General features: G+C 32.5%; 1 protein-coding gene across 1 annotated transcript in view; it reads left to right on the plus strand.

Moving 5' to 3' along the window:
• The first annotated feature begins 9701 nt into the window (after positions 1 to 9701).
• The window catches only part of LOC117102140, a 7031-nt gene continuing 2805 nt past the window's right edge, over positions 9702 to 13927 (plus strand). Inside the window, exons 1-2 of the mRNA XM_033242343.1 lie at positions 9702 to 10076; positions 10311 to 10685. Coding sequence (XP_033098234.1) covers positions 10409 to 10685 — 277 coding nt within the window. The 5' untranslated portion in view covers positions 9702 to 10076; positions 10311 to 10408. The remainder of the gene's footprint in view (positions 10077 to 10310; positions 10686 to 13927) is intronic.

A 13927-nucleotide genomic window follows, 5' to 3' on the forward strand; every position in this document is an offset into this window, starting at 1 on the left:
TTCCTTTAGCCATCAGAGAAATTAATATACAGTATAAATATTTAGTAGATTTTGCTTGCATTCACTCATTATTGTATTTTAAATTTCTTATTGTATAGTTAGACTATAAATCATTTGAATCTGAATAGATGTATGTACAGTATAATTGATTCAAACTGTTGGTGCAATTTACTTGATATTAAAATACATTATAAGTACAATTCAAATAAAATAATATTGGATAAAATCTAAATGTAATAATAATAAAAAATTAATGTAATCTCCTAATCTAGATAATTCCTCACCTTTTGTTCCTTGGCTAAATCTGTTTGTTCTATGATCCTATTGATGTTGCACTATTTGATTATCAAAGTCTGCAATATTCTTCCTAGCATTCTCCATGTTTGTTTGTACTACTCGCTTCCAGCTTTTTTCTTATCTTTAACCAAATCACATAAAGATACAGAGCAAACCCTTGAAAAACACCCATATCCTGGAGACTTCACATATGCACCTCAATGAAAAACCAACCAAAGAATTTTAAGGTAAATATTTCATTAATTTAATTTTTTTATTATTAGATCTAATGCTTAACCCTTTGAAGTCCCAAGGGGATCTATTTTAGGTCGCTGGGGCCCCTTATGGTGTTTTAATAGGTTTCTGAAAAATGCATAATAAAATTTTATGACTGTAACTTTCTGCAAATATTTGATTGTTGGGTAAATTTGGGCTTCCGAAAAATAGCAAAATTGTTTGACTTTTTAATACCTAGGTAAAATTTAAGGGCCCAAAAAAGGTACTTTTTTCCCCATAAACCCCATGTTAACGACATTCCTCTCAACCCTTTCCTCCAGCTCGAGCCTATGAGCTCAAGTCCCCCTGTCGGACAACTTAGCACCGCCCCCAGAAAATATATCCTAGAGCCGCCGCTGCCCCTCCTCCCAAAACGAGATTTTAAAAAAAAATTGGGACTTCTAGATGGCCGGAAATTGCTGGGATGGGAAAACTAGGCCTTTTTTTTTGGTCTGACTGCCCGACGAGCTTTGGCCGATAGAGTTGGGGGGGGGGGGGTTTGACCAGCCACTGGATCCAAAACTGTTTTTGTCTTTTAGCCATATCAGAAAAAAATTAACATTGTTAAGCTTATATTCTTCATTCAATCACTGCTGTTTACCTGTAGTTTAATTTTACTGTATTTATTTCTTTACGTAGAATTTAACAATAAATCTTAAAAATTATTTAGAGTGCAATTCTTTTATTTGTTTTAATATGTGACTTACTTTGTTCTAATGTAGTTTCCAGTACACTCTAGTTTTGTGGCCATTTAACATAGAATTGTATCTCATGATCACTCAAGATTGAATCCTATTAGTTATCAACAAACAAATTAAACAGTTAAGATACCTTACTAAAACATCTTTGAAAATGTCTGATGGCACTTGTCATAATTTTATTGTGCTACAGTATTGTGGAAATTTAAATGTATTTCATCAAATTTATTAAAATAATATTTCATTGTTTATTCATTTCCCCAAGATTCAATTAACATTTAATTTTTAAAATTGTTATAATTGTTTTTATTTAATGCTTCAAAAGTGTTTATTGTTTTTATACATGATTTTTCCCTTTACTTTTTGAATATTTGTAAACAATTCACTTCTCCATTATGCAAATATTTTTTAACCATGACTTAATGTAAAATATATACCTTAATACTCTTACTAATAACTTTTTTCCTATTTATTGACAGTTGCTCATGCTCTATAAAAGTTTTCGCACCGCACCTTTAGGCTGTAAGGATCAAGAGGAAATAGTCATTAAGAAACTGTAGGTAGCGGTAGCTTTTACTACGAAGAAATGGGAATTCTGAACTACAAATAATGTCCGTGAATTATTAAAAAAAAACCACAGTGAGCATGCACTTGGAAATGCTAGACAGCCAGTGAGCATGTGTATTGAGTAAGTGACGTTATCGAGCCATGACGAGCATACGCAGTTTCAAAAGATGTCTCAGGAACCAAATAGTGGCTGCAAAGACGTTTTAGGAACCAAATAGCGGCTGCAAAGAGGGTATGATTACCAAAAAAATTGTCTTAGGAACCAAACAGTGGCTACGAAGAGGGTATGAAATAAAAAGGGGAAAACTGTATACAGTGTGTTATGGATGGAAAATAATGAGAACTCGAGCGGGTCGAAAGGCTTTAGTTTGACTACCTTTACAGCCAGTTTACCTGTGTTTGTCAGGGAGAATTGTAATTAAATTAGCGAAAAAAAAGTATATTAGGCTCTATCGTTGAACCTACATATGTAGACCTATGCATTGACAATCTCGAAAAATGTTGAAAAATAGGATGCCTTACGCTGAAGAGGGTTAGGGTTAGGCTAACTATTATCGAGCAGATTGATATGTGGAATATATCATGTACCGATTCAAAAAGCCCTGTTAGCGAAAGGCGATTCCTTAACACTGGATTCTAAAAAAAGTTTTGTGATTCCATCTAGGAGTTGGATCCCAAAGTTGTGGTGATCTATAAAGCCCAGCAGTTTGGTTTACTTGTTTTTTTTGTTACAGTTGAAAATTTGAAGTTAAAGTTATATACAGTGTGTTGTATAGTGGGGATTGTATTATTCAGAATATAATTCACAGTATTTGGAAAAAGGAGGATGTTGATAGTTAATATTATCATGCTGCCCTCTCTAGTTTAACGACTCCATGTCCTCCATATTGGTTGTTGTTAAATACAGGATGGAAGCAATGATAATTAAGGAAAACACACACACACACACACGACACTTTAAGCTGTCTCTCTTTATGCAGTCTATTTACAGTACCCATTTTTTATCGACCCATTAAAAATAGCCACACACTGGTGGCAGAAGTAGAAAGGCCTAGCCAAGCTAGTGGAGGAGGGGAATGAATACAAATAAATAAAATAATATTAAAATAGATATTATTATTATTAATATTAATAACAATAATGGGAAAAATGTGGTTTGGCTCAGTGGTTTTCATTCTGGTTGTTGAACTTGTAGTCAGCAGGAGTACAAACAAATACAAACAGTAACAGACCCCATGGATGGCAAAAAGAACAAGGGAAAACAACGTAAAAGATTAAGAGATGAGATAGATATTTATTGGAGAAGAGTGAAATGGTACAACACATCCAGAGAAAAATACTGATTTGGCATCGACATCCTGAAACATTGTCAAGCATTGGACTGACAATAGTTGATGATGAAGCCTCTGAAGTTTACCAACGTGGTCAAGGCTTGAGTCTAGGCGACAGCTTAATTGATCTACCATTTGTTTGGATCATTTTATTATTTAACATCAATTTTATTTTAAAAATAATCTTTAATTCAATAGTATTGCAGTAAAAAATGGCCTATTCTTAACAATAAATAAACATATGGCTAACTTAAATATGATAACAAAATTTACACATGATAAATTTGGAAGTAGTTTTATACACAAATTGAATAAGCTACAGAGGTTGCGGCATTTTTATAGGAAATATTTCTTGTTACTTTTGCTGTACAATTTATAATATTTTATATTTAGTAAAGAATTTTTTCCTAGTCTCAAGAACCCCTTTCCCACCAACATTGGTGATCAATTAAAAGTAAAAGTACTATTTCAAGTGGGGTTCTGGTGGTGGAATAAGGTAAGGAAGAGCTTGGTAAAAGAAACAACCAATAAAAAAAATTGACCCATCAATCAACTTATGTAAATAGTTTCAAACTCTGTCACAATATTATTAGAAAGGAATATGCCAATCTACTGAAATTCAAAGTCACTGTATGAATGATTTCCTCAAGTCACACTTGATTGCGCTCACAAAGAAACCAGCCTACTAGATAACAAGGAAGTAAAGGTTCCAGAAAAATCCACTTCTATTTCTGGCGACAATTCATGCACACCTAAAATTTAACACAGAATTTTAAGGTAAATGTTTAATAATTTATTTTTGTTAAGCAATAGATCCATTATATATGATTGAGGAAAATGTTAAAATTCTGAATACAAATATGATTGCAAATGGAAGAAAAGCCCAAGCATATATGAAAACATTTGTATCATCAAATTTGAAAAATGTTGCTTGAGCTATAATGTGGTAAAGTAAAAAAAAAAAAATTAATAAATAGAAAAATATTTTTGTTTGTTAATAATACATGGTTAAACAGTAAAGTGAGAGAACTAAAATGATAAAAGAATCATTTAAATCCAACATTTCGTTATGTTGTTACAGGAGTTTATATATGCAGTTTAAAGAAGAGTATTTGAGAAATCAGCCTTCAAAATTTATGATTTCAGGCATTTCTCAGACAGAATCCATCACCAAATTGTTATAAATTATTTTTTTAAATATCGAAAATGGGGAAAATAAAACGATAGCATGATGTATAGATATCTCTTTGCTACATATACATAGGCCTACCGGTGTGCGGTAAAAATGGCCCAGGTAAGAATGACCCTAGTAAAAATGGCCCCAAATGACAGGAAGGAAAAATGGGCCCAACGTTAAAATTACGTAATAAAAATGATTTTATTTTAAATCTTAAAATATTTAAATACTGTATAATAGCAAGAATTAAATCCATAAATAAACTAGATTTTAAATCGTCACTGAGGACGAGTTAGGTGATCCGCGCGGTATGGATTGAATAAAATTTAAATGCTGCATAATGGCAAAATACGCTAATTTAGTTTGTTAAAAAAGAATTTGGAGCATTTTAAAAGATTTACTCATGCGTACCCGCACGTCATGACGCACATGCGCATCTTAATGTCACTGTTGTCTCCTGATATGAGATATATATGTATAAACTTTCATTGACAAACGCCTGCTGGTGAAGGAGTAATGATCATTCATAGTATTTATCATATATAAAAATTAATTTTTAAAAATTCAGATGGCAATATGGTGATGTCACAATGTCCGATCAGCTATTATGATATATAAAATCATAACAAAAATATGGAGAAAGAAAGAAGAATAAGAAAAAAAGATGAGACAGTACAATAACAAGAGGTGATTCGCTCGAGAGCGGATCACCAAAAAATGTCCCCCAATTTTAAAATTCATTTAAAAACTATTCAAATACTGTAAAATAGCAAAAATGTATTTAACATTAAATTATTATGATAAAATTCAGTAATGATAATGATATTTTTAAGATTTCCAAATTACAGAATTTAAATAATAAAATAGCAAAAATTGAATTAATAAATCAAAATAAACCATATGCATATTTGAAAACTAAAATAAAAATTTATAATACTTTTTGCAGGAATAATTAACAATAAATGAATAAAATAGTCCATAGATGAAAAAATAAGTAATAAATAAACAGTCGTCATCACGATTATACTGTATTCTGTTAAATATTTGGTTATAATTTATGTATAAAGGTATTGTTTGGGCCACATGCCTAAGATAAATAGAGTAACTCATTTTAAGAAGAAATCAGGTCTTAATTATGTGAAAGTTGTTTTATGTTTATTTTCTTCTGAATCTCTCTTTCTTTTTAAATTCATCATAATCATACATACTCGTAAACTGTCACTCAAAAAAAAAAAAAAAAAAAAAAAAAAAAATCAATTTATTTTTCTCCAAACTATACTAAATAATGAAAACTGAGACATACCGTACTCAAATTTTCTATAGTTATGTAAATATGGCAATTACTCTAAGAATTAAAATGGCATGTAACTATGAGGGTAAGGTATTATTGTAGGGTTAAAGGGTATTGCTAAACCCCACAAACGTCCCAAAAAACACACTGTAGAAAAAAGAAAAAAAAAAAATTATGTTCATAACAACTTATTTTGCGGGGTTTAGCAATACTCAGGTACAGTAAAAGTTAAAAATTTCTGGGAATTCTGATTCCGCTTCCGTGAAATTGGCCACAACTAAATTATTAACAAATGCATGATTTATCTTGATTTATTGATTAAATTGTTGTCGCTATTTTTCAATATTTAAATGGAAAATTGAATAAAAATTTAAAAATGTTATTTATGACATTTTTTTTATCTATGGTTATCTAATTCCTGCAAAAAGTAAAATATAAATTTGCAACTTATTTGTGGTTAGGTTCTTTTTAAAAACTAAATTATTTCAGTTACAAAAATATAATGATTTTTAAAAATCAGTTTTGATAAAGAATTTTATCATTGGGGGCAATTTTTACCTACCTGTCATTTGGGGCCATTTTTACTTGGGCCATTTTTACTGGGGCCTTCTTACCGGGGCCAATTTTTCCTACATTCGGCCTACTACACTAATTATTTTTGTTTGAAATTAATACTACACTGTAAATAATAATCATCTGGGCACTTAACAACAATTTGATAACAAGATAATCGCCTTGTTGCGCCATATCTTTGTATATAGTCGTTGCACTCGCTGGTTGTTGTTGAATAATAGAGGTGTAATATTACCAGCTAGACATATTAGGTGAAATGTAGCTGAGCGGTAAAGCTGCATGTATTAAGTCTAAATTTAATCAAAAATTAGTTAATTCTCCCTCTGGTGTTTGTTTTTGCTTCTGTTTTTTTCCTCAAATTATTAGTTATTTATATTATTTGTGCATCTATAAAATACTTTTTTGCATATTTTATTTTTTTTCACAATAATTTTTTTTAAATTGTGACAGCAGATTGTGAGATATACAGCCAGAAAATATTAAAAACATTCTGAAATCTGCATCAGACACAAAAGGCCTCTTCAAGTGGCAAGCCATCAGTCGGGTTTACATGCCTTAGCGCTGCTTCCAGTTCCCCGGCCAGAATTTGACACATGGTTGGTCTGCTCGAGTCAGTCCGTGATCGAACCACTTGAGTCAGCCTGGCCTAGCAAAATGACTCGGTCGAACTTTTGAATTGAATTGAACGATCCGCTCGAGTTGGCCCCGTCAGATGTGATTAAGAACTATATAAATAACGTTCTTAATCAATTATGCCAAATGCATTTTTTCCAAAGCTGCCACTGAGATAGAAAAGTTTGAGGGCTAATTTGGTGAACATTTTCTATGGAATATAATTTCTAGGTCACAATTTTTGTGTAAGGAAAATAATCCTTGCGCAAGTGTGACTTATTATCTAGCTCACCTCTGCATGCCACTAAATCATCACTAATACAACATAATCATTGGCCTCTAACTCATAAAAATATGTTTATTTGCATGGCCACAGGGGTATATTAAAATCTTGTAGTTAAAACTTTTGTTTTTAAATTCACAGGGAAGTTGATTGAGTACACTCAAAATTGATGTGGTAAGAGGACTTGCTTTACAGAAAATAGCACTGTGGTTTAATATTTGTCACTTGCTAATTCCCCAAGGATTGTTTTTCCATAGTATAAGTGAGAGCCAAATAAACTGAAACTGAAACACTCTGGGATTTTCCCTCCAGGTTATTTCCCCTGATTATTTTCCCAGCTATCATTCTCAGTATTTTTCCTGCCTGATGTAGTTTCCCACTGGTTTTTCCACAGAATTTTATTTTCTACATCAGTTTTTATTTTCATTATACTTTATAATGCAAAACATTCTCTATATACATTAATTATTGTCCTTTGTAAAAAAAACATTTTAATTACTAGATTTGAACTCGTCACCGAGGACGAGTTTGGTGATCTCCCGTACTTTGACCCTCACGAAGCACGCGCGGTTCGGATTGAAAAGTATTATATGCTAAAACATGCTCTATTCAAAGAGTAATTTTGAGCATTTTAAAAGAAATTTTAAAGGAAAAGAGTAATTTTGAGCATTTTAAAGACTTCTTTACATCCGTGCGCACGGTAATGTTATTAATACAGTGTCACAAACCCAAAACATGTAACCGAAACGTAATTTCCAGCTTCAGTAAGTGCTGTGGGCGTGGAATTGAGTGTACGGCGCGTAAATTATGGAAAGATTTGGAATGCAGAAAATGACCTGAAACGTTTAAACTATCTGAATAGTGATATTGAGAATTTTAAAATTTTAACATAAGCACACGTCACGATGTGTGCGTGTACAGTAATGGCACACAAAATTAAATATTGTCGTGTTTTTAAAACCGTCTGTTATTAATGCCACAGGAATTTCCCCTGCGTATAACCAATACTGTATATATAAGTCTGATAGCGTCTGCCGCCCTCTTGTGTTCTATTTTTGACATCTTTTAAGAATGAGAGATAAGAATGCTCTAAAAATTCATTATTTTTGACCATGCTGACGTGATCAAAATGAAAAATAAAGGGACACGTCCGAAAGAGAATTGATTTAGCTATAACATACTCACAAGTGGGAGACAATCAATCAAGATAAGCGAGATACGTTCAAACGAGTATAAAAAGTAATAACGTCATAAATAAAAATTCAGTTTTTTCTAATTCAAATGGCAATATGATGACGTCACAATGTCCGATCAGCCAATATGATCTATAAAATCGTATCTACAACTCATGTGCTTTCAGAATATGTAATAAAAATTGGGGGTCACCTTTCATCATAAGGAGCTATAACTGATTAAATATATTCATGGTTTTATGCATATATAAATGTTGACGCATGCGTACGCGCACGTTAAGTCGCGCGAACGGAAAATTAAGGTACCTGACATTCAACCTTGACCTAAAGATTATGCTCACTTAATATGATTCAGAAATGACGAATGGTTAAGATGATATGGGCTCATCAACGTTTTGAGGAAAGAAAGATTGGGGGGGGGGGGGTCAGAAAAAACAATTTTTTTTTACCATAATGACGTCATCAAAATGTTAAAAGAAGTCAAATATATGAAAGAGAATTGTCTCAGCTATAACATACTCAAAGTTGGAAGACGATCGATCAAGGATAAGCGAGATACGCTCAAATGTGTATTTTTAAAAATGACGTAATAGTTATAATTCACTTTTTTTGAATTCAGATGCCAATATGATGACGTCACAATGTCTGATCAGCCATTATGATCTATAAAATCATATTTACAACTAATTTACAACTAATAAAAATTGGGGGTCACCTTTCATCCTAAGGAGGTATAACTGATTAAAAATAGGCCTGATTTTTGACAGCGATTGTGTGTAACTCGTGGCATTTTTTTAGATATCGTGCGAACAGAAAAGGGGAGAAAGAAAGAAGAATAAAAAAAAGAAGATGAAGATGATGATGATCCTGGCAATAACAAGAGGTGATCCGCACTAGATGCGGATCACCAAAAAGATGATGATCCTGACAATAACAAGAGGTGATCCGCTCGAGAAGCGGATCACTAATAATACCAATGTTGTATGTTGAATCCTGAAGCATTAAATTGAGGTTTATAATATTCACAGTATTATGGCAAATGAGGATGATATAATGATCTGTTTTGCTCAATCATTAATTTTTTTCCAGGATTCCATATCATTAACTTTTGTGTACCTATTTCACATTCCCCTAACAGGATTCTACTTTGATGCAGCAACACGCACACAGTGAACGAACAAACAAACAACAAGTGAAAGAAACTCTCTGTTATCAAATATGGCAGCATCATCAGTCTGTCGATACGGTACCACTCTTTGTTTTACAGATAATATTAAAAACAAAATGCCTTCTGATGTTGAAGCACTGGAAAAGCAATGCAATGGAAGCAAATTGAAACTATGTGATACAATCAATAAATGAATTATAAAAACAAAATGAAGAAAACCATGATGTGTACAGGGTCGTTAGTATTTATATTTATGTCATAAGTGATAATGCTGAGTGGGAGAATACAACAATACTTGAGTTGCAGAAGAAGAGACCAGGAATACAGTGTATTAGCAGAAATGATTGGATTCCTGGAAAATACAAACTTGAGAATTTAATTGAACCAGTTAGTACCTGCAAGATCGTGGTTGTAGGATTTACCACATCATCATCAACTGGCAATCCCAATTTTCTGGCACAAACTGTTGTTCAAGAAATTCTGGAAAACAATAATATTGAGGAGGGGAAACTGATCCCTGTGAGGATATCAAAAGATGCTAAGATACCAAAATGTCTTAATGTGTTAACTCCAGCAAATGGTTGGGAAGATAATGTCTATGAGAAGTTACTGCATGCATTAGATGGAGCAAGTAGGTATATCTGTTTTTTTATATCCCTTGCATCATACGTCATTTATGCAATTCAGACGGTCTGGCAAATACAAATTGATTTAAGTAACATTCAAAAAAGAGGAGCATGTGCACAAACACCCTCTGCCTTTTATTTAATGAATAGAACTTTTCATTCGTGCAAACAAGGCTGTGGTAAAACATTTTTTTTTTTTTTTTTTGCAATTTAGAATTATGAATTCATTTTTTCCATAGAATTAAAATTGAAAGTCTGTAAGAAACAATCAGGAGACCAAACATATGATGATGCACGTACTGTTGTTGTTCAACGTCTTTTAAAACTATCCGAGGATATGGATGATGAGATGTTGGAAAAATTATCAGATTTCATTTCAAAAATGGAAATAGAAATGCAATATGCAAAAGATGGATCAATAATATTTTACCTTTCTGTGTGTAATCGAAAAGCATTGACAAATTTATGGAAAATTCATATGAGTGGGCAGCTTATTCAAGATTTGGCGAATATATTGATACCAGACGAGTTACAGAAAGTGTTTTTGGATGCCTGGATGACAGAAATTGATGAAGCTGAATACAAATCAGCTCTTGATATGCTTAATGAAAAAGGTAATGTATTAATACAATAGGGTTTCTTTCAATTAAATAAATATTCACTCGTATTTCAGCACCAAGGGCAGAGAATTAACTCTAACACTAGCACACAAACTTTGTAATATAATATTATATATTATATATATATATGAATATATATCTACAGAAACAAATAGATAAATAGTAATAACAGTGCTCGATAGGAAAATAATAATCGTCTGGATTATTTCAATTAAATTTATATTCATGTTATTCTTATTACAGCATAAGGGCCAAGAATTACTTAGGACACTAGCACTTAGATCTAAAAAGGCATCCATAATGTTTCTTATTATTAAAAGATAGCTCATGCGGCAAATGTGCATGCTTCTGGGGCGGATGCAGGATTGGGTGGTAGGGGGTGTGTGCAAGGGTGCAGTTTTGAAGGGGGGGATAGATAGCCGGAAATAACACACTTATTTATATAGTAAAATTCATCATCATCACATCACCATTATAAATTATAGTTTAGTCAAAATGACACAGGTCTCAACCGACGTTCTAGGTCTCAACCACAGAGACCTAGAACGTCATGTTTACCCACCTCGACTTCCTGGCCTTGAGTCGATACAGACAGGTACTGTACAACACACTGTACTGTATACCGACCTTAGAACATCATTTAAAATGCATGTTTATTACTTTAGTTTTAAATTATTTATTGTTCCACCATTTTTTTATTTTGTCAAAGTTTATTATCAATAAGATTTACGCAAATCAACTTAATGTGTATCGTACTATCGTACAATATAAGCGAAAGGCTAAACAATCTACGAAGCGAACCTACAAAGCAAAAATGTGTTGTTTATTCATATTTGCAGAAAGACTGCCGTAGCTTTAGAATAACTGTAGCTTTAGAATAAACAATGTATTGCTGGGTCATTTGTGAATGAAAAGCACAAGTTTAGACCGTTAATTTAAAGCATGGAGCTGTTTTTTCAATAAGAAAAACTTACAATTGAGTCTCGCCTTCCACTCGCTGACGACTACAGGAACTTGTTTGTACTGTTGTATTATTTTTAATTAATTAGACTGAGGCCTAGCCTATTTTTATTTACAATTATTTTACCTCTTTTATTCTGTCAAAAAATTATGTCCTCAGTAACAATACACATATGTGAGCCTGGTTGTAAAACTGCTGAAAAAAGTTTACAGCACTTTGAAATTTTGGCCTAAAATACCTTATTTTAAACTATTTAAGATGGGAGTAGGGAAATAAATTTATGTTTTTAGTCAGTTTTACATATACTGTGGATATGAAATATAACAACAATTTGGCTAAATATTTACTCATCACTCTATCATTAAAAAAATCGATCGGAAAGATGATGGCATCCATTATGGTGGGAAACACTATGTTTTTAATGTAAAAATAATTTTATTGTTATTAAAGTATAAATACAATCTCAAAACAATATTATACATACAGGAATAAAATACAACATATATGTATATATATACAGTATAATCAATGAACTACTGCAAAGTCAACCAAATGAAAAATACGAAATAGTGAAATTTTGCTTTAAACTTAATTTTTGGATCAGGGTATGGGAAACATATTTACGTTTTTAGTCACTTTTATTTTTTTTTTAATATATAATATAATGTGAAAACTGACAGGACCTTAGTTAGTCCCGGAATAAACATCGATTTTCTGGGCTCATGGGAGAGCTTTTTTAGCTTAATATGTATGACCCAAAATTTTGCTGTTAAGCCAAAATATTAGGGATTGGCAATCAAAATAATGTTATATTGATGCGAATCAATATTTGTGGTGTGGCGACTTCGTCGTCGCATCAGACAATGGCAGTCTAGGCCTGTCTGACGGGAATTCCCCACCTCCCAAGCAAATTTGAAATGATAATGTCAACACACCGAATTCCAAAACTACGACAATCAAAATTTAAGAAAATGTTTACCTATTTAAATTTAATCTTTCTACACTACATTTTTCTTCATCATTATTATTATACTATTATTTTGTTACTATATAGGCTAAAATAAATAATATAGGATATCATTATTCTTATGTGTTTTAAGAAATGTATAGTTTATAATTCAAATTAATATTAGTGTTAGTACTGTTATTCTTATTATACTGATGTCAATATTAATCATCATCATCATCATTTTCCCCTTCCTCGTTGTCATCCCTCAACCTCGTCCTTATCTTCATTCTCATCCTCCTCCTCCTCCTCCTCATCATCATCATCATCCTCATGTGTGATGATAGTGACATCATCATCGTTATGATGATGAAGGTGACTGATGATGAAGAAGATGATAGTGATGATGACAGTAATCTGGATGATGATGAGGATGATAATAATGAGGATGGTGGTAATGATGATTATGATGATGAAGATAAAAATGAGGATGAGGATGATGCGGTTGATGAGGAGAAGGAAGATGATGATTGATGATGGATTTTGATGAGGAATAAGATGATGATGCTGATAATGATGGTAAGGATAATGATGATAATAAGGAGGAGGATGATGAGTTTGATGATAATGATTATGATTGATGATAGTGGCTGTTGATGAGGATGATTGTGATAATGATGATGAGGATGATTGATGAGAATGATGTTGATGAGGTTAATGATGATGAAGGATGAGAAACATCCCTCTGCCCCTCATCCTCATTCTTGTCATCCTCCTCCTCCTCCTAGTGTTATTAGGAAATGAGTTTGCGTCAGGAAATTATCACAGGAGTGATGTTTGCCCTACCTGACGTGTAATCGTACTGAATACTCAGTACGTCCCTAAATACTAGCGAAAAAAATTTGCAAGTAATTCGGGTAGGAATCGAACCCACGACCTCCAGGTATCTAGCCCAATAACACTTGCAGTACATGCTGCTATTAGGGAATCGGATTCATCACAAGCTCATTGGTCTAGTGGTTAAGACATTAGGCTAGATATGTGGAGGTTGTGGGTTCGATTCCCACCCGAATCACTAGCAAATTTTTTTCGCTAGCATTTGGGGGCGTACTGAGTGTTCAGTACGATTACACGTCAGGTAGGGCAAACATCACTCCTATGATAATGATGACGATGATGTATTCTAAAGTCAACATTTTATGTATTTGAGTTTCATTACTGTTACGTTATATTATATTCTACATATGTTTCGAAACACATGTAGACACGTCCTCTTCATGTATATATATATATATATATATATATATATACTGTCTCTTATACACATAT

The sequence above is a fragment of the Anneissia japonica genome, unplaced genomic scaffold (genome assembly GCF_011630105.1).
Source record: "Anneissia japonica isolate Jap-2015-1 unplaced genomic scaffold, ASM1163010v1 scaffold9424_len84393_cov125, whole genome shotgun sequence".
Classification (NCBI taxonomy): domain Eukaryota; kingdom Metazoa; phylum Echinodermata; class Crinoidea; order Comatulida; family Comatulidae; genus Anneissia; species Anneissia japonica.